Genomic DNA, 21,847 nt, shown 5'->3' with positions numbered 1-21,847 from the left:
TACCAGCAGCTACCTTACTGAGAGTTCATAAACAGCTTTCTCCTCTACTATTTAGGGTAGCGCTGGTGTGGTTTAGAATTTTATTTTTTTTAAGAGGCTAGAGACCTTTAACCCCTTAATGACCGCCGATATGCCTTTTAACGGCGGCAATTAAGGGTACTTAAACCACAGCGCCATTAATTTAAAAAAAAGTGAATAGCGCCCCCCAGAGTCGGATTTTCTCTAGGGTCTCGGTTGCCGGGGGTAGCCGAGACCCCAGAGAACATGATTTGGGTTTTTTTTTACCGACCCCCGAGTTGCGATCGCCGGTAATTAACCGTTTACCGGCGGTCGCAACAAAAAAAACCCAAAAAACGCGATTTGCCATTTAATTTCTCTGTCCTCCGATGTGATCGCACATCGGAGGACAGAGAAATGGGGTCCCCGATAGCCCCCCGATACTTACCTATCACCCCCGGTGCTCCTCGTGGCTCCCGATGGGCGCCGCCATCTTTTTCCGGGAAAAAAATGGCGGGCGCATGCGCAGTGCGCCCGCTGCCCGGCACCCGGAAGATCTTTGGGATCTCGGCTGCCGGGGGTAGCCGAGACCCCAAAGAACATGATCGGGGTCGGTTTTTACCGACCCCTGTTTTGCGATCGCCGGTAATGAACTGTTTACCGGCGACCGCAAAAAAAAAAAAAAAAAAGCGATGTGTAATTCTCTGTCCTCTGATGTGATCGCACATCATAGAAATATACTTACCGGTGTCCCTGGGTCCTCCTGTGTCCTCTCCTGGCCGCCGGCTTCTTGCTCCGGTAAGAAAATGGTGTGCGCCCGCCATGATCTGCCGGCCGGCAGAGGAAGATTCTTCCTCTTCTTTTATTTTGGTCACTGTGAGATCCTATCACAGTGATCAAAATAAAAAAAATAGTAAATAACCCCCCCTTTATCACCCCCTTAGTAAGGAAAAAATAATTAAATAAAAAAAATGTATGTATTTCTATTTTCCAATTAGGGTTAGGGTTAGGGGTAGGGTTAGGGTTAGGGTTAGGGGTAGGGTTAGGATATGTGCACAAGTAGAATGGTTCTCTGCGGATTTTTCTGCAGCGGATTTGATAAATCCGCAGGGCCAAAACGCTGCGTTTTTCCTGCGGATTTATCGCGGATGTACCGTGGTTTTTGTGTGGATTCCCCTGCGGTTTTACACCTGCGGTTTTCTATTATGGAGCAGGTGTAAAACCGCTGCGGAATCCGCAGAAAGAATTGACATGCTGCGGAATGTAAACCGCTGCGTTTCCGCGTGGTTTTTTCCGCAGCATGGGCACAGCGTTTTATGTTTCCCATAGGTTTACATTGTACTGTAAACTCATGGGAAACTGCTGCGGACCCGCAGCTGCGGAAACACTGCGGATCCGCAGCAAAATCTGCAACGTGTGCACATAGCCTTAGGGTTAGGGCTTGGGTTAGGGTTAGAGCTAGGGTTAGGGTTGGGGCTAAAGTTAGGGTTAGGGTTGGGGCTAGGTTTAGGGTTAAAGTTAGGGTTTGGGCTAAAGTTAGGGTTAGGGCTAGGGTTGGGGCTAAAGTTAAGGGTTAGAGTTGGGATTAGAGTTGGCATTAGGGTTACATTTGGGATTAGGGTTAGGTTTGGGATTAGGGTTAAGGTTGGGGTTGGGATTAGGGGTGTATTGGGATTAGGGTTAGGTTTTGAGGTTAGGGTTGAGATTAGGATTAGGGGTGTGTTGGGTTTAGGGTTTTGATTAGGGTTATGGTTAGCTTTGGGATTAGGGTTAGGGGTGTTTTGGGGGTTAGGGTTGTGATTAGGGTTATGGATCGGGATGGGATTAGGGTTAGGGGTGTGTTGGGGTTAGGGTTGGAGTTAGAATTGGGGGGTTTCCACTGTTTAGGTACATCAGGGGGTCTCTAAACGCCACAGCCAATTTTGCGCTGAAAAAGTCAAATAGTGCTCCCTCCCTTCTGAGCTCTGCCGTGTGCCCAAACAGTGGTTTACCCCCACATATGGGGCATCAGCGTACTCGGGATAAATTGGACAACAACTTTTGGGGTCAAATTTCTCCTGTTACCCTTGTGAAAATAAAAACTTGGAGGCTAAAAAATCTTTTTTGTGGAAAAAAAATATTTTTTATTTTCACGACTCTGCATTATAAACTTCTGTGAAGCACTTGGGCATTCAAAGTTCTCACCACACATCTAGATAAGTTCCTTGGGGGGTCTAGTTTCCAAGATGGGGTCTCTTGTGGGGGCTTTCTACTGTTTAGGTAATTTCTCCTGAGTGCGTACATTAAGTACCAATTTGGCTCTGTCACTAAGGGGTTAAAATGGCAGGTACCGACTGAGCAGCTATGTTGTTAATGAGGGAGCGTGGGACTCATTTCTCAGAGCTCATACCAAACTTCCCTCTCAGGTACCTCCAGGAGACAGCCACGCCATCCGGTCAGTCCCTTCAGGAGTAGGATCCACAGCGTCGTGCCTCCTTCTATCGGAGCGCACAGTAAAAGATGGCCGCCATCCTCCACAGGCCGCACTGCCTGCCGGAGCTTCCCTAGAGCCTGACTCACTGGAGCCGCGCACCGCACCTCCCCAGGAGCCGGAAACCTCCAGGAGCCCAGGGGACCACACTGCTTGCAAGTAAGCCCTGTTCAGGACGTTATAAAATCAGGAACTTGGCCAGGATTATGGGAGCTCTGCCTGGACGCGTCCTCTCTGCTCCACTACATCGCCACGCCCCCTGCATCGCTTCATTCTGAGAGATATAACTTTTCTATTTTTCTGATTTTTCTGGGGATGGAGCTGTATCGCGGCTTGTTGTTTGTGGGACAAGATGACGTTTTCAGTGGTACCATTTTTCGTTACATTCGTCTTTTTGATCGCATTGCATTGCAATTTTTGTTCATCGGTACAATGATAAAGCATTGTTTTCTGTCTTTTTTACTGTGTTCACTGAAGGTGTTAACTAGTGGGATAGTTTTATAGAGTGGGTTGTTACGAATTCCAAATTTGTGTACTTTTATCGTTTATTTTTTTATTTACATAAATGTATTTATTGGAAATATATTTTCTTTTTTTTTTTCTTTATTTGCGGATTTTTTTTCAAATATTTTTACACCAGTATGGGACATTACTGTATTACATCAGATCGCTGATCTGATGTTCTGCAATGCAGAACTTCAGAGCAGCATCTGACAGGCACAGAAGGAGGAATCTCAGGTCCTGCTCTCTGCAGGCACTGGGAAGCCACCTTCCCTGCAGGACCCGGAAGGACACCGTGGCCATCTTGGGGCAGGGGGTCACCATGGAGACCATCGGGACTTGATGTCTTGATGGAATTTTGCAGGGAGCCCCCTCCCTGCGCGATGCCCCTTTATGTTGCTGTCATTACTGTGTCAGCTATCACATACAGCTGATAACCGCACCTGATTGCCACGGTGCTCAGCGTGAGGCTGCGTGGTCAGTGCATAGTACTAGTACTTATGTTTGTGACAACACAGTTCCCACAGAGCAGCACTAGTATGGCGTATGTCGGGAAGGGGTTAAAGAAGGAACATGTCAACTCTCTCAGCATTTTTGCAGCATTTTTCATAATTGAAAGCAACGAGAAAGTGCAAAATTGCTATGTGTGAACATAGCCTAAGGAGTAGAGGAGGCGGTTTTTCTCCCTTTTTAATTTTGCTGTATACATAAGTCATTATATAGGAAAGATTGTTTCCTAATATTTTTTTCCTGTAAAATACATTTTATCTTCGGTATGGTATGTTTTACTGTCAGTCTATAAAAGTGGCGTAATACTCTGACAACATTGCTCCCAGCAGCGACCCTGGGAGTCAGAGATGTGTCCAGGGGTCTTCCCCATGCCATTTGAGCACCTTTTCCATCCATTTCAGCGATTTTACTGCCCCCCCTCCCCCAGACCTACTGGGAGGGTCTGCCAGAAAAATGATTGGAGTTTCCCATTCACTTCCCCTTATACTAATTACTGGAGTCGAACACCCAGCAGTCTGACCTGCTTGATTTGAGTAACCAGAGCATTTTAGTGCTCAATCACAACTAGTCATCACTCTTATCTGATTGTGTTAAGGCCCCGTCACACTTAGCGACGCTGCAGCGATACAGACAACGATGCCGATCGCTGCAGCGTCACTGTTTAGTCGCTGTGTGGTCGCTGGGGAGCTGTCACACAGACAGCTCTCCAGCGACCAACGATGCCGAGGTCCCCGGGTAACCAGGGTAAACATCGGGTTGCTAAGCGCAGGGCCGCGCTTAGTAACCCGATGTTTACCCTGGTTACCAGTGTAAAATGTGAAAAAACAAACAGTACATACTCACATTCGCGTCCCCCGGCGTCCGCTTCCTGCACTGACTGAGCGCCGGCCCTAACAGCAGAGCGGTGACGTCACCGCTGTGCTGTGCTTTCACTTTACGGCCGGCAGTCAGTCAGTGCGGGAAGCAGACGGCAAGGGACCTGACGGACACCGGAATGTGAGTATGTAGTGTTTGTTTTTTTTACATTTACGATGGTAACCAGGGTAAACATCGGGTTACTAAGCGCGGCCCTGCGCTTAGCAACCCGATGTTTACCCTGGTTACCAGTGAAGACATCGCTGAATCCGTGTCACACACACCGATTCAGCGATGTCAGCGGGACCTCAACGACCAAAAAAAGGTCCAGGCCATTCCGACACGACCAGCGATCTCACAGCAGGGGCCTGGTCGCTGCTACGTGTCAAACATAGCGAGATCGCTACTGAGGTCGCTGTTGCGTCACAAAACTTGTGACTCAGCAGCGATCTCGCTAGCGACCTCGCTTAGTGTGACGGGGGCTTTACTGTAGGAATCTACCATCCAGCAGGGCGGGCTGTTACTGCTGTATACAGATGTGTGAGGCTATTACACAGACCAGGCAGCTGTATAACTCATGACCTGCATGCCAGTGTTCATCACTCAGGATATAAGATATGTGCTTACTTAACTCTTGCAGGACCAGGGAATTGTTTGTTTTTGCACTTTCATTTTTTCCTTGCCTTCTTTCAAGAGCCATAACCCTTATTTTTCCACAACATAGACGTGGAACGACTTGTTTGTTTGCTTATTTTTCTGTTAATGGGGCTGGGTGAGTTCTTGTTTTTTTGCATGGTGAGCTGCCATTTTATTGTCAATACCAACTTTGTGTACATAAAATGCTTTGATTGCTTATTACATTTTTCAGGGACGTGAGGTGACAACCAATCCTCAATTCTGGCGTTTTGATTTAATTATTTCCCTTGACAGCATCTACCAATTAGCTTAATTATTTAACTTTTACAAACGCGGCAATAACAAATATTTTCTCTACTTTTAACTTGGGAAAAGAGGGGATGATTTTATATTCTTTTTACACATATATATGTTTTAATTTTTTAAAATACGTTATCTTTATATTTCTTACATTATGTCTCACTTACTGTAGGAGACTTCAACCTGCGGAAATGCTTATACTATAAAGTCCAATTTTGTGTTCATGTGACTGTTGGTATGGGGTAATTCTGTGTTGATGTGACTGTTGGTATGGGGTAATTCTGTGTTGATGTGACTGTTGGTATGGGGTAATTCTGTGTTGATGTGACTGTTGGTATGGGATAATTCTGTGCTGATGTGACTGTTGGTATGGGGTAATTCTGTGTTGATGTGACTGTTGGTATGGGATAATTCTGTGCTGATGTGACTGTTGGTATGGGGTAATTCTGTGTTGATGTGACTGTTGGTATGGGGTAATTCTGTGTTGATGTGACTGTTGGTATGGGGTAATTCTGTGTTGATGTGACTGTTGGTATGGGGTAATTCTGTGTTGATGTGACTGTTGGTATGGGGTAATTCTGTGTTGATGTGACTGTTGGTATGGGATAATTCTGTGCTGATGTGACTGTTGGTATGGGGTAATTCTGTGTTGATGTGACTGTTGGTATGGGATAATTCTGTGCTGATGTGACTGTTGGTATGGGGTAATTCTGTGTTGATGTGACTGTTGGTATGGGGTAATTCTGTGTTGATGTGACTGTTGGTATGGGGTAATTCTGTGTTGATGTGACTGTTGGTATGGGGTAATTCTGTGTTGATGTGACACTGTTGGTATGGGATAATTCTGTGTTGATGTGACTGTTGGTATGGGGAAATTCTGTGTGGATGTGACTGTTGGTATGGGGTAATTCTGTGTTGATGTGACTGTTGCTATGGGGTAATTCTGTGTGGATGTGACTGTTGGCATGGGGTAAATCTGTGTGGATGTGACTTGGTATGGGGTAATTCTGTGTTGATGTGACTGTTGGTATGGGGTAATTCTGTGTGGATGTGACTGTTGGCATGGGGTAAATCTGTGTGGATGTGACTTGGTATGGGGAAATTCTGTGTGGATGTGACTGTTGGTATGGGATAATTCTGTGTGGATGTGACTGTTGGTATGGGGTAATTCTGTGTGGATGTGACTGTTGGCATGGGGTAAATCTGTGTGGATGTGACTTGGTATGGGGAAATTCTGTGTGGATGTGACTGTTGGTATGGGGTAATTCTGTGTGGATGTGACTTGGTATGGGGAAATTCTGTGTGGATGTGACTGTTGGTATGGGATAATTCTGTGTGGATGTGACTGTTTGTATGGGGTAAATCTGTGTTGATGTGACTGTTGGTATGGGGTAATTCTGTGTTGATGTGACTGTTGGTATGGGGTAATTCTGTGAGTATGTGACTGTTGGTATGGAGTAATTCTGTGTGGATGTGACCGTTGATATGGGGCAATTCTGTGTGGATGTGACTGCAGGTATGGGCTAATTCTGTGTGGATGTGACTGTTTGTATGGGGTAAATCTGTGTGGATGTGACTATTGGTATAGGGTAATTCTGTGTGGATGTGTCTGTTGGTATGGGGTAATTCTGTGCGGATGTGACTGTTGGTATAGGGTAATTCTGTGTGGATGTGACAGTTGGTATGGGGTGTTCTGTGTGGATGCGACTGCTGATATGGGGTAATTCTGTGTGGATGTGACTGTTGGTATCAGGTAATTCTGTGTTGGTGTGACTGTTGGTATGGGGTAATTCTGTGTGGATGTGACTGTTGGTATCAGGTAATTCTGTGTTGGTGTGACTGTTGGTATGGGGTAATTCTGTGTGGATGTGTCTGTTGGTATGGGGTAATTCTGTGCGGATGTGATTGTTGGTATAGGGTAATTCTGTGTGGATGTGACAGTTGGTATGGGGTGTTCTGTGTGGATGCGACTGCTGATATGGGGTAATTCTGTGTGGATGTGACTGTTGGTATGGGGTAATTCTGTGTGGATGTGTCTGTTGGTATGGGGTAATTCTGTGCGGATGTGACTGTTGGTATGGGGTAATTCTGTGTGGATGTGACTGTTGGTATCAGGTAATTCTGTGTGGATGTGACTGTTGGTATGGGGTAATTCTGTGTTGATGTGACTGTTGGCATGGGGTCTAAGGGGTAACGTTTCTCCTTATGGAGAGTGACATACCAGCTGGCTTGTCAAGGTAAGGAGGCTTATTCGCCGTGCAATGCTCCTCTGGGAATTAAAATATGCAAATTGCCTCTTCTGAGAAAAAGAGGACTTAACTCTATAGCGCCACCTGTTGGAAGTAGTGATCCTACAAGTCACAATCAACCCTTTAACAAGTCTTGCAATATAACTTAGGATAAAAGCCAAATCAGTATCTCAATTCGCAGACACCGTGTTTCGGGCTGTTGGCCCTCGTCAGTGCGAAGCATGAGAACTGATTTGGCTAGGTGAGAGGCTCTGGACTGGGGTCTAAGGGGTAACGTTTCTCCTTATGGAGAGTGACATACCAGCTGGCTTGTCAAGGTAAGGTTGGCATGGGATAATTCTGTGTTGATGTGACACTGTTGGTATGGGGTAATTCTGTGCTGATGTTACTAAAGGAAAAATATGCAAAGAGTAACCACTTTGTAGTTACTATGCATCCTAGGGTAAGGACTGTCTCCTGTGAGCATTATTGTTTGCTACAATTCTGCTCAGGATGGTCTAGTCATTTTACTCTCTCAGGGACAAAAAATCTGGGAATTGAAACACAAGATTTGCATCCATCAGCCAAATCTGATCTTTAACCCCTTCCCGACATGTGACGGAATAGTACGTCACATGTCGGGACCCCCGCTTTGATGTGCGCTCCGGCGGTGAGCGCACATCAAAGTCGCGACATGTCAGCTGTTTTTTACAGCTGACATGTGCGCGCAATAGCGGCGGGTGAAATCGCGATCACCCGCCGCTATTAACTAGTTAAATGCCGCTGTCAAACTCAGACAGCGGCATTTAACTACCGCATCCGGCCGTGCGGCCGGATATGAGCGCATCGCCGACCCCCGTCACATGATCGGAGGTCGGCGATGCTTGTACATTGTAACCATAGAGGTCCTGGAGACCTCTATGGTTACTGATCCTCGGTGGCTGTGAGCGCCCCCCTGTGGTCGGCGCTCACAGCACACCTGCATTTTAGCTACATAACAGCGATCTGATGACCGCTGTTATGTAGCAGAGCCGATCGGGCTGTGCCTGCTTCTAGCCTCCCATGGAGGCTATAGAAGCATGGTAAAAGTTAAAAAAAAAAGTAAAAAAAAATGTGAAAAAAATAAAAAAAATATAAAAGTTTAAATCACCCCCCTTTCGCCCCAATCAAAATAAATCAATAAAAAAAAACCCCAACCTACACATATTTGGTATCGCCGCGTTCAGAATCGCCCGATCTATCAATAAAAAAAAAGCATTAACCTGATCGCTAAACGGCGTAATGAAAAAAAAAATCGAAACGCCAGATTTACGTTTTTTTGGTCGCCACGACATTGCATTAAAATGCAATAACGGGCGATCAAAAGAACGTATCTGCACCAAAATGCTATCATTAAAAATGCCAGCTCGGCACGCAAAAAATAAGCCCTCACCCGACCCCAGATCACGAAAAATGGAGACGCTACGGGTATCGGAAAATGGCGCAATTTTATTTATTTATTTTTTTGCAAAGTTTGGAATTTTTTTTCACCACTTAGGTAAAAAAGAACCTAGTCATGTTAGGTGTCTATGAACTCGTACTGACCTGGAGAATCATAATGGCAGGTCAGTTTTAGCATTTAGTGAACCTAGCAAAATAGGCAAGCAAAAAACAAGTGTGGGATTGCACTTTTTTTGCAATTTCACTGCACTTGGAATTTTTTTCCCGTTTTCTAGTACACGACATGGTAAAACCAATGATGTCGTTCAAAAGTACAACTCGTCCCGCAAAAAATAAGCCCTCACATGGCCAAATTGACAGAAAAATAAAAAAGTTATGGCTCTGGGAAGGAGGGGAGTGAAAAACGAAAACGGAAAAACGGAAAAAGCTCCGGGGGTGAAGGGGTTAATAAATAGGCTAGTATAACTTTGATATTGATTTTAATTTAGAATAGGTTATCGGGAACTCCTGTAACATATTTTAATACATGTGTAATGCATTACTTACTTGTCGAACTGCAAAATTTCCTGGTGATCCAGAAAACCTCTCAATAAGCATAGGCTTTAAATCAGTTTTCCACATTTGAGAAATGTCTGTTTGGGATAGAGCGCGCCGCACATCAGCTGTGCGCAAGACCAGGGGGCGATGTGAATTCTGCAAATAAAAACACAATTAAATATAACAATTATAGGCTATTTACTAGTTAGAGAAAACAAAAAATTTGCCTTTCACCCCTTCATGACCTATGATGTATAGATACCTCATAGGTCGTGTATCCCCCTTTGATGCAGGCTCAGTCTCTGAGCCCGCATGTTTTCAGGCACATGACAGCTGATCTGATCAGGTGTCATGTATCCCTAACAGCCGCGGGCGGAATCACTATCCACCCGCAGCTGTTAACATTTTAAATACTGCTGTTAATCTCTGTCAACGGCATTTCACAAACCACGCCTCTATCACATGACCGTGGAACGCCGAAAGGTTGGCATGAGTGGGAGACATCATAAACACTCTCCTCTGCCCCCCGCGTCTATCAGCTGTTCCCTGGAAAGACTCGCACAGAGCATTTGCCACCAGCCGGGCACCGCTCACTAACTTCACTTTTTTGCAAGCAGGCTTATCATTGCCTGAGGATCTGGACCAACACACATCACAGACATGAAGACAGAGTGCCTTGGCTTCAGGTGCACCAACACACATCACAGACATGAAGACAGCGCGCCTTGGCTTCAGGTGCACCAACACACATCACAGACATGAAGACAGAACGCCTTGGCTTCAGGTGCACCAACACACATCACAGACATGAAGACAGAACGCCTTGGCTTCAGGTGCACCAACACACATCACAGATATTTGAAGACAGAGCGCCTTGGCTTCAGGTGCACCAACACACATCACAGACATGAAGACAGCGCGCCTTGGCTTCAGGTGCACCAACACACATCACAGATATTTGAAGACAGAGCGCCTTGGCTTCAGGTGCACCAACACACATCACAGACATGAAGACAGAACGCCTTGGCTTCAGGTGCACCAACACACATCACAGATATTTGAAGACAGAGCGACTTGGCTTCAGGTGCACCAACACACATCACAGACATGAAGACAGCGTGCCTTGGCTTCAGGTGCACCAACACACATCACAGACATGAAGACAGAACGCCTTGGCTTCAGGTGCACCAACACACATCACAGACATGAAGACAGAACGCCTTGGCTTCAGGTGCACCAACACACATCACAGATATTTGAAGACAGAGCGCCTTGGCTTCAGGTGCACCAACACACATCACAGACATGAAGACAGCGTGCCTTGGCTTCAGGTGCACCAACACACATCACAGACATGAAGACAGAACGCCTTGGCTTCAGGTGCACCAACACACATCACAGACATGAAGACAGAACGCCTTGCCTTCAGGTGCACCAACACACATCACAGATATTTGAAGACAGAGCGCCTTGGCTTCAGGTGCACCAACACACATCACAGACATGAAGACAGAGCGCCTTGGTTTCAGGTGCACCAACACACATCAGACATGAAGACAGCGCGCCTTGGCTTCAGGTGCACTAACACACATCACAGACATGAAGACAGCGCGCCTTGGCTTCAGGTGCACCAACACACATCACAGACATGAAGGCAGTGCGCCTTGGCTTCAGGTGCACCATCACTCATCACAGACATGAAGACAGAGTGCCTTGGCTACAAGTGCACAACACACATCACAGACATGAAGACAGAACGCCTTGGCTTCAGGTGCACCAACACACATCACAGACATGAAGAAAGTGCCCCTTGGCTTCAGGTGCACCAACACACATCACAGACATGAAGACAGTGCGCCTTGGCATCAGGTGCACCAACACACATCACAGACATGAAGAAAGTGCCCCTTGGCTTCAGGTGCACCAACACACATCACAGACATGAAGACAGTGCGCCTTGGCTTCAGGTGCACCAACACACATCACAGACATGAAGACAGTGCGCCTTGGCTTCAGGTATATCCAACACACATCACAGACGACATGAAGACAGCGCACATTGGCTTCAGGTGCACCAACACACATCACAGATATTTGAAGACAGAGCGCCTTGGCTTCAGGTGCACCAACACACATCACAGACATGAAGACAGCGCGCCTTGGCTTCAGGTGCACCAACACTCATCACAGACATGAAGACAGTGCGCCTTGGCTTCAGGTGCACCAACACACATCACAGACATGAAGACAGTGCGCCTTGGCTTCAGGTGCACCAACACACATCACAGACATGAAGACAGTGTGCCTTGGCATGAGGTGCACCAACACACATCACAGATATGAAGACAGACCACCTTGGCTTCAGGTGCACCAACACACATCACAGATATGAAGACAGTACGCCTTGGCTTCAGGAGCACCAACACACATCACAGACATGAAGAAAGTGCGCCTTGGCTTCAGGTGCACCAACACACATCAGACATGAAGACAGTGCGCCTTGGCTTCAGGAGCACCAACACACATCACAGACATGAAGACAGTGCACCTTGGCATCAGGTGCACCAACACACATCACAGATATTTGAAGACAGAGCGCCTTGGCTTCAGGTGCACCAACACACATCACAGACATGAAGACAGCGCGCCTTGGCTTCAGGTGCACCAACACTCATCACAGACATGAAGACAGTGCGCCTTGGCTTCAGGTGCACCAACACACATCACAGACATGAAGACAGTGCGCCTTGGCTTCAGGTGCACCAACACACATCACAGACATGAAGACAGTGTGCCTTGGCATGAGGTGCACCAACACACATCACAGATATGAAGACAGACCACCTTGGCTTCAGGTGCACCAACACACATCACAGATATGAAGACAGTACGCCTTGGCTTCAGGAGCACCAACACACATCACAGACATGAAGAAAGTGCGCCTTGGCTTCAGGTGCACCAACACACATCAGACATGAAGACAGTGCGCCTTGGCTTCAGGAGCACCAACACACATCACAGACATGAAGACAGTGCACCTTGGCATCAGGTGCACCAACACACATCACAGACATGAAGACAGTGCGCCTTGGCTTCATAAGCACCAACACACATCACAGACATGAAGACAGTGCGCCTTGGCTTCAGGTGCACCAACACACATTACAGACATGAAGACAGAGTGCCTTGGCTTCAAGTGCACCAACACACATCAGACATGAAGACAGAGTGCCTTGGCTTCAGGTGCACCAACACACATCAGACATGAAGACAGTGCGCCTTGTGTTATGACCCCAAAGGCAGAGGGTCTCAAAAGTACATACCAAGTCTGCAAACATAAAAAAACCCAGCTCATAGGGCAGTGGTAACTGGGCTAACCGTATATTTAATCCTAGCACCACAAATAGCAGCAGCCGGGGAACGTGCCTACGTTGGTTCTAGACGTCTCGCGCCAGCCGGAGAACTAACTAACCCTAGAAGGGAAAAGATAGACCTTTCTTGCCTCCAGAGAAAAGACCCCAAAAGTTGGATACAAGCCCCCCACAAATAATAACGGTGAGGTAAGGAGAAAAGACAAACGTAAGAATGAACTAGATATTTAGCAAAGAGAGGCCCACTGACTCATAGCAGAATATAGTAAGATGACTTATACGGTCAGCAAAAACCCTATCAAAATTTCCACGCTGGATATTCAAGAACCCCCGAACCGTCTAACGGCCCGGGGGGAGAATACCAGCCCCCTAGAGCTTCCAGCAAAATCAGGAATCACATTTAGTACAAGCTGGACAGAAAATAAAAGCAATACAAATAACAAAAAAACAAGGAAGCAGTACTTAGCTTAATTTTGCAAGAACCAAGACCAGCAGACAGGAGCAAACAGAAAGGATCTGATTACAACGATGCCAGGCACTGGACTGAGAATCCAGGAAGCTTATATAGCAACACCCCTGGACTAACGACCCAGGTGGGTGCCAAACTGAGGAAAGACAATCCCAGAGTCAAATCACCAGTGACCACAAGAGGGAGCCAAAAAAGTCTAATTCACAACAGCCTTGGCTTCAGGTGCACCAACACACATCACAGACATGAAGACAGTGCGCCTTGGCTTAACGTGTTCCAACACACATCACAGACATGAAGACAGTGCGCCTTGGCATCGGGTGCACCAACACACATCACAGACATGAAGACAGTGCACCTTGGCTTCAGGTGCACCAACACACATCACAGACATGAAGACAGTGCGCCTTGGCTTCAGGTATATCCAACACACATCACAGACATGAAGACAGTGCGCCTTGGCTTCAGGTGCACCAACACACATCACAGACATGAAGACAGTGTGCCTTCGCATCAGGTGTACCAACACACATCACAGACATGAAGACAGTGCGCCTTGGCTTCAGGTGCACCAACACTCATCACAGACATGAAGACAGTGCGCCTTGGCTTCAGGTGCACCAACACACATCACAAATATTTGAAGACAGAGCGCCTTGGCTTCAGGTGCACCAACACACATCACAGACACACAGACATGAAGACAGTGCGCCTTGGCATCAGGTGCACCAACACACATCACAGACATGAAGACAGTGCGCCTTGGCATCAGGTGTACCAACACACATAACAGACATGAAGACAGTGCGCCTTGGCTTCAGGTGCACCAACACACATCACAAATATTTGAAGACCGAGCGCCTTGGCTTCAGGTGCACCAACACACATCACAGACACACAGACATGAAGACAGTGCGCCTTGGCATCAGGTGCACCAACACACATCACAGACATGAAGACAGTGCGCCTTGGCATCAGGTGTACCAACACACATCACAGACATGAAGACAGAGCGCCTTGGCTTCAGGTGCACCAACACTCATCACAGACATGAAGACAGTGCGCCTTGGCATCAGGTGCACCAACACACATCACAGACATGAAGACAGTGCGCCTTCGCTTCAGGTGCACCAACACACATCACAGACATGGAGATAGTGCGCCTTCGCTTCAGGTGCACCAACACACATCACAGACATGAAGATAGTGCGCCTTTGCTTCAGGTGCACCAACACACATCACAGACATGAAGACAGTGCGCCTTGGCTTCAGGTGCACCAACACACATCACAGACATGAAGACAGTGCGCCTTGGCATCAGGTGCACCAACACTCATCACAGACATGAAGACAGAGCGCCTTGGCTTCAGGTGCACCAACACACATCACAGACATGAAGACAGAGCGCCTTGGCATCAGGTGCACCAACACTCATCACAGACATGAAGACAGAGCGCCTTGGCTTCAGGTGCACCAACACACATCACAGACATGAAGACAGTGCGCCTTGGCTTCAGGTGCACCAACACACATCACAGACATGAAGACAGTGCGCCTTGGCATCAGGTGCACCAACACTCATCACAGACATGAAAACAGTGCGCCTTGGCTTCAGGTGCACCAACACACATCACAGACATGAAGACAGTGCGCCTTGGCTTCAGGTATATCCAACACACATCACAGACATGAAGACAGTGCGCCTTGGCTTCAGGTGCACCAACACACATCACAGACATGAAGACAGTGCGCCTTCGCATCAGGTGTACCAACACACATCACAGACATGAAGACAGTGCGCCTTGGCTTCAGGTGCACCAACACACATCACAGACATGAAGACAGTGCGCCTTGGCTTCAGGTGCACCAACACACATCACAGACATGAAGACAGTGCGCCTTGGCTTCAGGTGCACCAACACACATCACAAATATTTGAAGACAGAGCGCCTTGGCTTCAGGTGCACCAACACACATCACAGACACACAGACATGAAGACAGTGCGCCTTGGCATCAGGTGCACCAACACACATCACAGACATGAAGACAGTGCGCCTTGGCATCAGGTGTACCAACACACATCACAGACATGAAGACAGTGCGCCTTGGCTTCAGGTGCACCAACACACATCACAAATATTTGAAGACAGAGCGCCTTGGCTTCAGGTGCACCAACACACATCACAGACACACAGACATGAAGACAGTGCGCCTTGGCATCAGGTGCACCAACACACATCACAGACATGAAGACAGTGCGCCTTGGCATCAGGTGTACCAACACACATCACAGACATGAAGACAGAGCGCCTTGGCTTCAGGTGCACCAACACTCATCACAGACATGAAGACAGTGCGCCTTGGCATCAGGTGCACCCACACACATCACAGACATGAAGACAGTGCGCCTTCGCTTCAGGTGCACCAACACACATCACAGACATGAAGATAGTGCGCCTTCACTTCAGGTGCACCAACACACATCACAGACATGAAGATAGTGCGCCTTCGCTTCAGGTGCACCAACACACATCACAGACATGAAGACAGTGCGCCTTGGCTTCAGGTGCACCAACACACATCACAGACATGAAGACAGTGCGCCTTGGCATCAGGTGCACCAACACTCATCACAGACATGAAGACAGAGCGCCTTGGCTTCAGGTGCACCAACACACATCACAGACATGAAGACAGAGCGCCTTGGCATCAGGTGCACCAACACTCATCACAGACATGAAGACAGAGCGCCTTGGCTTCAGGTGCACCAACACACATCACAGACATGAAGACAGTGCGCCTTGGCTTCAGGTGCACCAACACTCATCACAGACATGAAGACAGAGCGCCTTGGCTTCAGGTGCACCAAAACACATCACAGACATGAAGACAGTGCGCCTTGGCTTCAGGTGCACCAACACACATCACAGACATGAAGACAGTGCGCCTTGGCATCAGGTGCACCAACACTCATCACAGACATGAAGACAGAGCGCCTTGGCTTCAGGTGCACCAACACACATCACAGACATGAAGACAGTGCGCCTTGGCATCAGGTGCACCAACACTCATCACAGACATGAAGACAGTGCGCCTTGGCTTCAGGTGCACCAACACACATCACAGACATGAAGACAGTGCGCCTTGGCTTCAGGTGCACCAACACACATTACAGACATGAAGACAGAGCGCCTTGGCATCAGGTGCACCAACACTCATCACAGACATGAAGACAGAGCGCCTTGGCTTCAGGTGCACCAACACACATCACAGACATGAAGACAGTGCGCCTTGGCTTCAGGTATGTCCAACACACATCACAGTCATGAAGACAGTGCGCCTTGGCTTCAGGTGCACCAACACACATCACAGACATGAAGACAGTGCGCCTTCGCATCAGGTGTACCAACACACATCACAGACATGAAGACAGTGCGCCTTGGCTTCAGGTGCACCAACACACATCACAGACATGAAGACAGTGCGCCTTGGCTTCAGGTGCACCAACACACATCACAGACATGAAGACAGTGCGCCTTGGCTTCAGGTGCACCAACACACATCACAAATATTTGAAGACAGAGCGCCTTGGCTTCAGGTGCACCAACACACATCACAGACACACAGACATAAAGACAGTGCGCCTTGGCATCAGGTGCACCAACACACATCACAGACATGAAGACAGTGCGCCTTGGCTTCAGGTGCACCAACACACATCACAAATATTTGAAGACAGAGCGCCTTGGCTTCAGGTGCACCAACACACATCACAGACACACAGACATGAAGACAGTGCGCCTTGGCATCAGGTGCACCAACACACATCACAGACATGAAGACAGTGCGCCTTGGCATCAGGTGTACCAACACACATCACAGACATGAAGACAGAGCGCCTTGGCTTCAGGTGCACCAACACTCATCACAGACATGAAGACAGTGCGCCTTGGCATCAGGTGCACCAACACACATCACAGACATGAAGACAGTGCGCCTTCGCTTCAGGTGCACCAACACACATCACAGACATGAAGATAGTGCGCCTTCGCTTCAGGTGCACCAACACACATCACAGACATGAAGATAGTGCGCCTTCGCTTCAGGTGCACCAACACACATCACAGACATGAAGACAGTGCGCCTTGGCTTCAGGTGCACCAACACACATCACAGACATGAAGACAGTGCGCCTTGGCATCAAGTGCACCAACACTCATCACAGACATGAAGACAGAGCGCCTTGGCTTCAGGTGCACCAACACACATCACAGACATGAAGACAGAGCGCCTTGGCATCAGGTGCACCAACACTCATCACAGACATGAAGACAGAGCGCCTTGGCTTCAGGTGCACCAACACACATCACAGACATGAAGATAGTGCGCCTTGGCTTCAGGTGCACCAACACACATCACAGACATGAAGACAGTGCGCCTTGGCTTCAGGTGCACCAACACTCATCACAGACATGAAGACAGAGTGCCTTGGCTTCAGGTGCACCAACACTCATCACAGACATGAAGACAGTGCGCCTTGGCTTCAGGTGCACCAACACACATCACAGACATGAAGACAGTGCGCCTTGGCATCAGGTGCACCAACACTCATCACAGACATGAAGACAGTGCGCCTTGGCTTCAGGTGCACCAACACACATCACAGACATGAAGACAGTGCGCCTTGGCATCAGGTGCACCAACACTCATCACAGACATGAAGACAGTGCGCCTTGGCATCAGGTGCACCAACACTCATCACAGACATGAAGACAGAGCGCCTTGGCATCAGGTGCACCAACACTCATCACAGACATGAAGACAGTGCGCCTTGGCATCAGGTGCACCAACACTCATCACAGACATGAAGACAGTGCGCCTTGGCATCAGGTGCACCAACACTCATCACAGACATGAAGACAGTGCGCCTTGGCATCAGGTGCACCAACACTCATCACAGACATGAAGACAGTGCGCCTTGGCATCAGGTGCACCAACACTCATCACAGACATGAAGACAGAGCGCCTTGGCATCAGGTGCACCAACACACATCACAGACATGAAGACAGTGCGCCTTGGCATCAGGTGCACCAACACTCATCACAGACATGAAGACAGTGCGCCTTGGCTTCAGGTGCACCAACACACATCACAGACATGAAGACAGTGCGCCTTGGCATCAGGTGCACCAACACTCATCACAGACATGAAGACAGTGCGCCTTGGCTTCAGGTGCACCAACACTCATCACAGACATGAAGACAGTGCGCCTTGGCATTAGGTGTCACAACAACGAAGACAAGCACAAGCTCAGACAAGTCCAGAAAGAAGAAAAGTCCCACTGTGCCTGGCATGTAGCATGTGCTGGATGGCAGCTGTACTGGCACATCCTTACAGAAGTATTGCCAGTGTGATATTTGGCACAACGCCGAACACTTTTTACCGACTGGAAGCTGATAAGATGGCAGTTGCACAGTGCTACCCACCAAGAAATGCCTCAATTACCAGCACTATGCCTCCATGTAAGCGGTGCCCTCAGGGCACAGGCAGGACATGATCCGCCCTTCAGTCATCAGCGGGAGAAACACAAGCACCTTCCGATCATCTCCTGGCCGGTAACAGCTGGCAGGAGCTCCATGCTCCGGAGACATTGCCGGCTTTTCCCTGTGCTGGCAGCAGGAATTACACAGAGATGCACTTACTTTCTCCGTGGTCCATTGGGGGCTTCCGTTTTGCCCACTGACCAGCGCCCACAGGTAGACGGTGCCCACAAGGCAGATTGGCATGGCTCCGGGTCAGTCAGTCTCCCCGCAGGCGTCAGTGCCCCGAACAGCAGGAGGGAAGGAGTCACATATGGGCGGGCAGATGTGGGACGTGTGTGTCGGAAATAACAGAGGTGGAATGGGGGAAACATGAGGGACGTCATCCTGAGGTAAATCGTGATGTGGCTTCTGGGAAGAGGAAGCGATGACAGGAGGCATTCTGAGCCTGGCAGGAGGAAGCAGACAAGTGATGGCCACCCCAGGGATGTCATACAGGTGCCCCAGCCCAGGAGACATGATGGAGGCAGCAGACAAGTGATGGCCACCCCAGGGATGTCATACAGGTGCCCCAGCCCACGAGACATGATGGAGGCAGCAGACAAGTGATGGCCACCCCAGGGATGTCATACAGGTGCCCCAGCCCAGGAGACATGGAGGCAGCAGACAAGTGATGGCCACCCCAGGGATGTCATACAGGTGCCCCAGCCCAGGAGACATGGAGGCAGCAGACAAGTGATGGCCACCCCAGGGATGTCATACAGGTGCCCCAGCCCAGGAGACATGGAGGCAGCAGACAAGTGATGGCCACCCCAGGGATGTCATACAGGTGCCCCAGCCCAGGAGACATGATGGAGGCAGCAGACAAGTGATGGCCACCCCAGGGATGTCATACAGGTGCCCCAGCCCAGGAGACATGATGGAGGCAGCAGACAAGTGATGGCCACCCCAGGGATGTCATACAGGTGCCCCAGCCCAAGAGACATGATGGAGGCAGCAGACAAGTGATGGCCACCCCAGGGATGTCATACAGGTGCCCCAGCCCAGGAGACATGATGGAGGCAGCAGACAAGTGATGGCCACCCCAGGGATGTCATACAGGTGCCCCAGCCCAAGAGACATGATGGAGGCAGCAGACAAGTGATGGCCACCCCAGGGATGTCATACAGGTGCCCCAGCCCAAGAGACATGATGGAGGCAGCAGACAAGTGATGGCCACCCCAGGGATGTCATACAGGTGCCCCAGCCCAGGAGACATGATGGAGGCAGCAGACAAGTGATGGCCACCCCAGGGATGTCATACAGGTGCCCCAGCCCAAGAGACATGATGGAGGCAGCAGACAAGTGATGGCCACCCCAGGGATGTCATACAGGTGCCCCAGCCCAAGAGACATGATGGAGGCAGCAAACAAGTGCTCTTCACCTCAGGGACCTCACACAGGTGTCCCAGCCCAGGAGACATGATGGAGGCAGCAGACAAGTGCTGGTCACACCAGGGATCAAACACAGGTGCCCCAGCCCAAGAGGCATGATGGAGGCAGCAGACAAGTGCTGGCCACCCCAGGGATCAAACACAGGTGCCCCAGCCCAGGAGACATGATGGAGGCAGCAGACAAGTGCTGGTCACACCATGGATGTCACACAGGTGCCCCAACCCAGGAGACATGTTGGAGGCAGCAGACAAGTGCTGGTCACCTCAGGGATGTCACACAGGTGCCCCAGCCCAAGAGATATGATGGAGGCAGCAGACAAGTGCTGGTCACCTCAGGGATGTCACACAGGTGCCCCAGCCCAAGAGACATGATGGAGGCAGCAGACAAGTGCTGGTCACACCAGGGATGACACACAGGTGCCCCAGCCCAGGAGACATGATGGAGTTAGCTTAGCAGACGAGCGCTGGTCACACCAGGAATGTCACACAGGTGCCCCAGCCCAGGAGACATGATAGAGGCAGCAGACAGGTGCTGGTCATCCCAGGGATGTCACACAGGTGCCCCTGCCCAGAAGACATGATGGAGGCAGCCGACAAGTGCTAGTCACACCAGGGATGTCACACATGTTCCCCAGCCCAGGAGACATGATTGAGGCAGCGGACAAGTTCTGTTCACACCAGGGCATGTCACAAAGGTGCCCCAGCCCAGGATACATGATGGAGGCAGTAGACAAGTGCTCGTCACACCAGGGATGTCACAAAGGTGCCCCAGCCCAGGAGACATGATGGAGGCAGCAGACAAGTGCTCGTCACACTATGGATGTCATACTGGTGCCCCAGCCAAGGAGACATGATGGAGGCAGCAGACAAGTGCTGGTCACCCAATGGATTTCACACAGGTGCCCCAGCCCAGGAAACATGATGGAGGCAACAGACAAGTGCTGGTCACCCCAGGGATCAAACACAGGTGCCCCAGCCCAGGAGACATGATGGAGGCAGCAGACAAGTGCTGGTCACACCATGGATGTCACACAGGTGCCCCAACCCAGGAGACATGTTGGAGGCAGCAGACAAGTGCTGGTCACCTCAGGGATGTCACACAGGTGCCCCAGCCCAAGAGACATGATGGAGGCAGCAGACAAGTGCTGGTCACCTCAGGGATGTCACACAGGTGCCCCAGCCCAAGAGACATGATGGAGGCAGCAGACAAGTGCTGGTCACACCAGGGATGACACACAGGTGCCCCAGCCCAGGAGACATGATAGAGGCAGCAGACAGGTGCTGGTCATCCCAGGGATGTCACACAGCTGCCCCTGCCCAGAAGACATGATGGAGGCAGCAGACAAGTGCTAGTCACACCAGGGATGTCACACATGTTCCCCAGCCCAGGAGACATGATTGAGGCAGCGGACAAGTTCTGTTCACACCAGGGCATGTCACAAAGGTGCCCCAGCCCAGGATACATGATGGAGGCAGTAGACAAGTGCCCGTCACACCAGGGATGTCACACAGGTGCCCCAGCCCTGGAGACATGATGGAGGCAGCAGACAAGTGCTGGT

The 21,847-nt window shown here is 49.5% G+C and overlaps 1 protein-coding gene across 1 annotated transcript in view; it reads right to left on the bottom strand.

The window, feature by feature from the left end:
- Positions 1–19,318, bottom strand: part of QPCT (glutaminyl-peptide cyclotransferase) — a 187,299-nt gene extending 167,981 nt beyond the window's left edge. The window contains exons 1-2 of the mRNA XM_077289129.1: positions 19,019–19,318; positions 9,484–9,630 (exon numbers count right to left, since the gene is read on the bottom strand). Coding sequence (XP_077145244.1) covers positions 9,484–9,630; positions 19,019–19,102 — 231 coding nt within the window. The 5' untranslated portion in view covers positions 19,103–19,318. The remainder of the gene's footprint in view (positions 1–9,483; positions 9,631–19,018) is intronic.
- Between the last annotated feature and the right edge of the window lie 2,529 nt (positions 19,319–21,847).

This window comes from Ranitomeya variabilis, chromosome 2, assembly GCF_051348905.1.
Source record: "Ranitomeya variabilis isolate aRanVar5 chromosome 2, aRanVar5.hap1, whole genome shotgun sequence".
Lineage (NCBI taxonomy): Eukaryota > Metazoa > Chordata > Amphibia > Anura > Dendrobatidae > Ranitomeya > Ranitomeya variabilis.
This window is presented reverse-complemented; position numbering and strand designations above follow the sequence as displayed.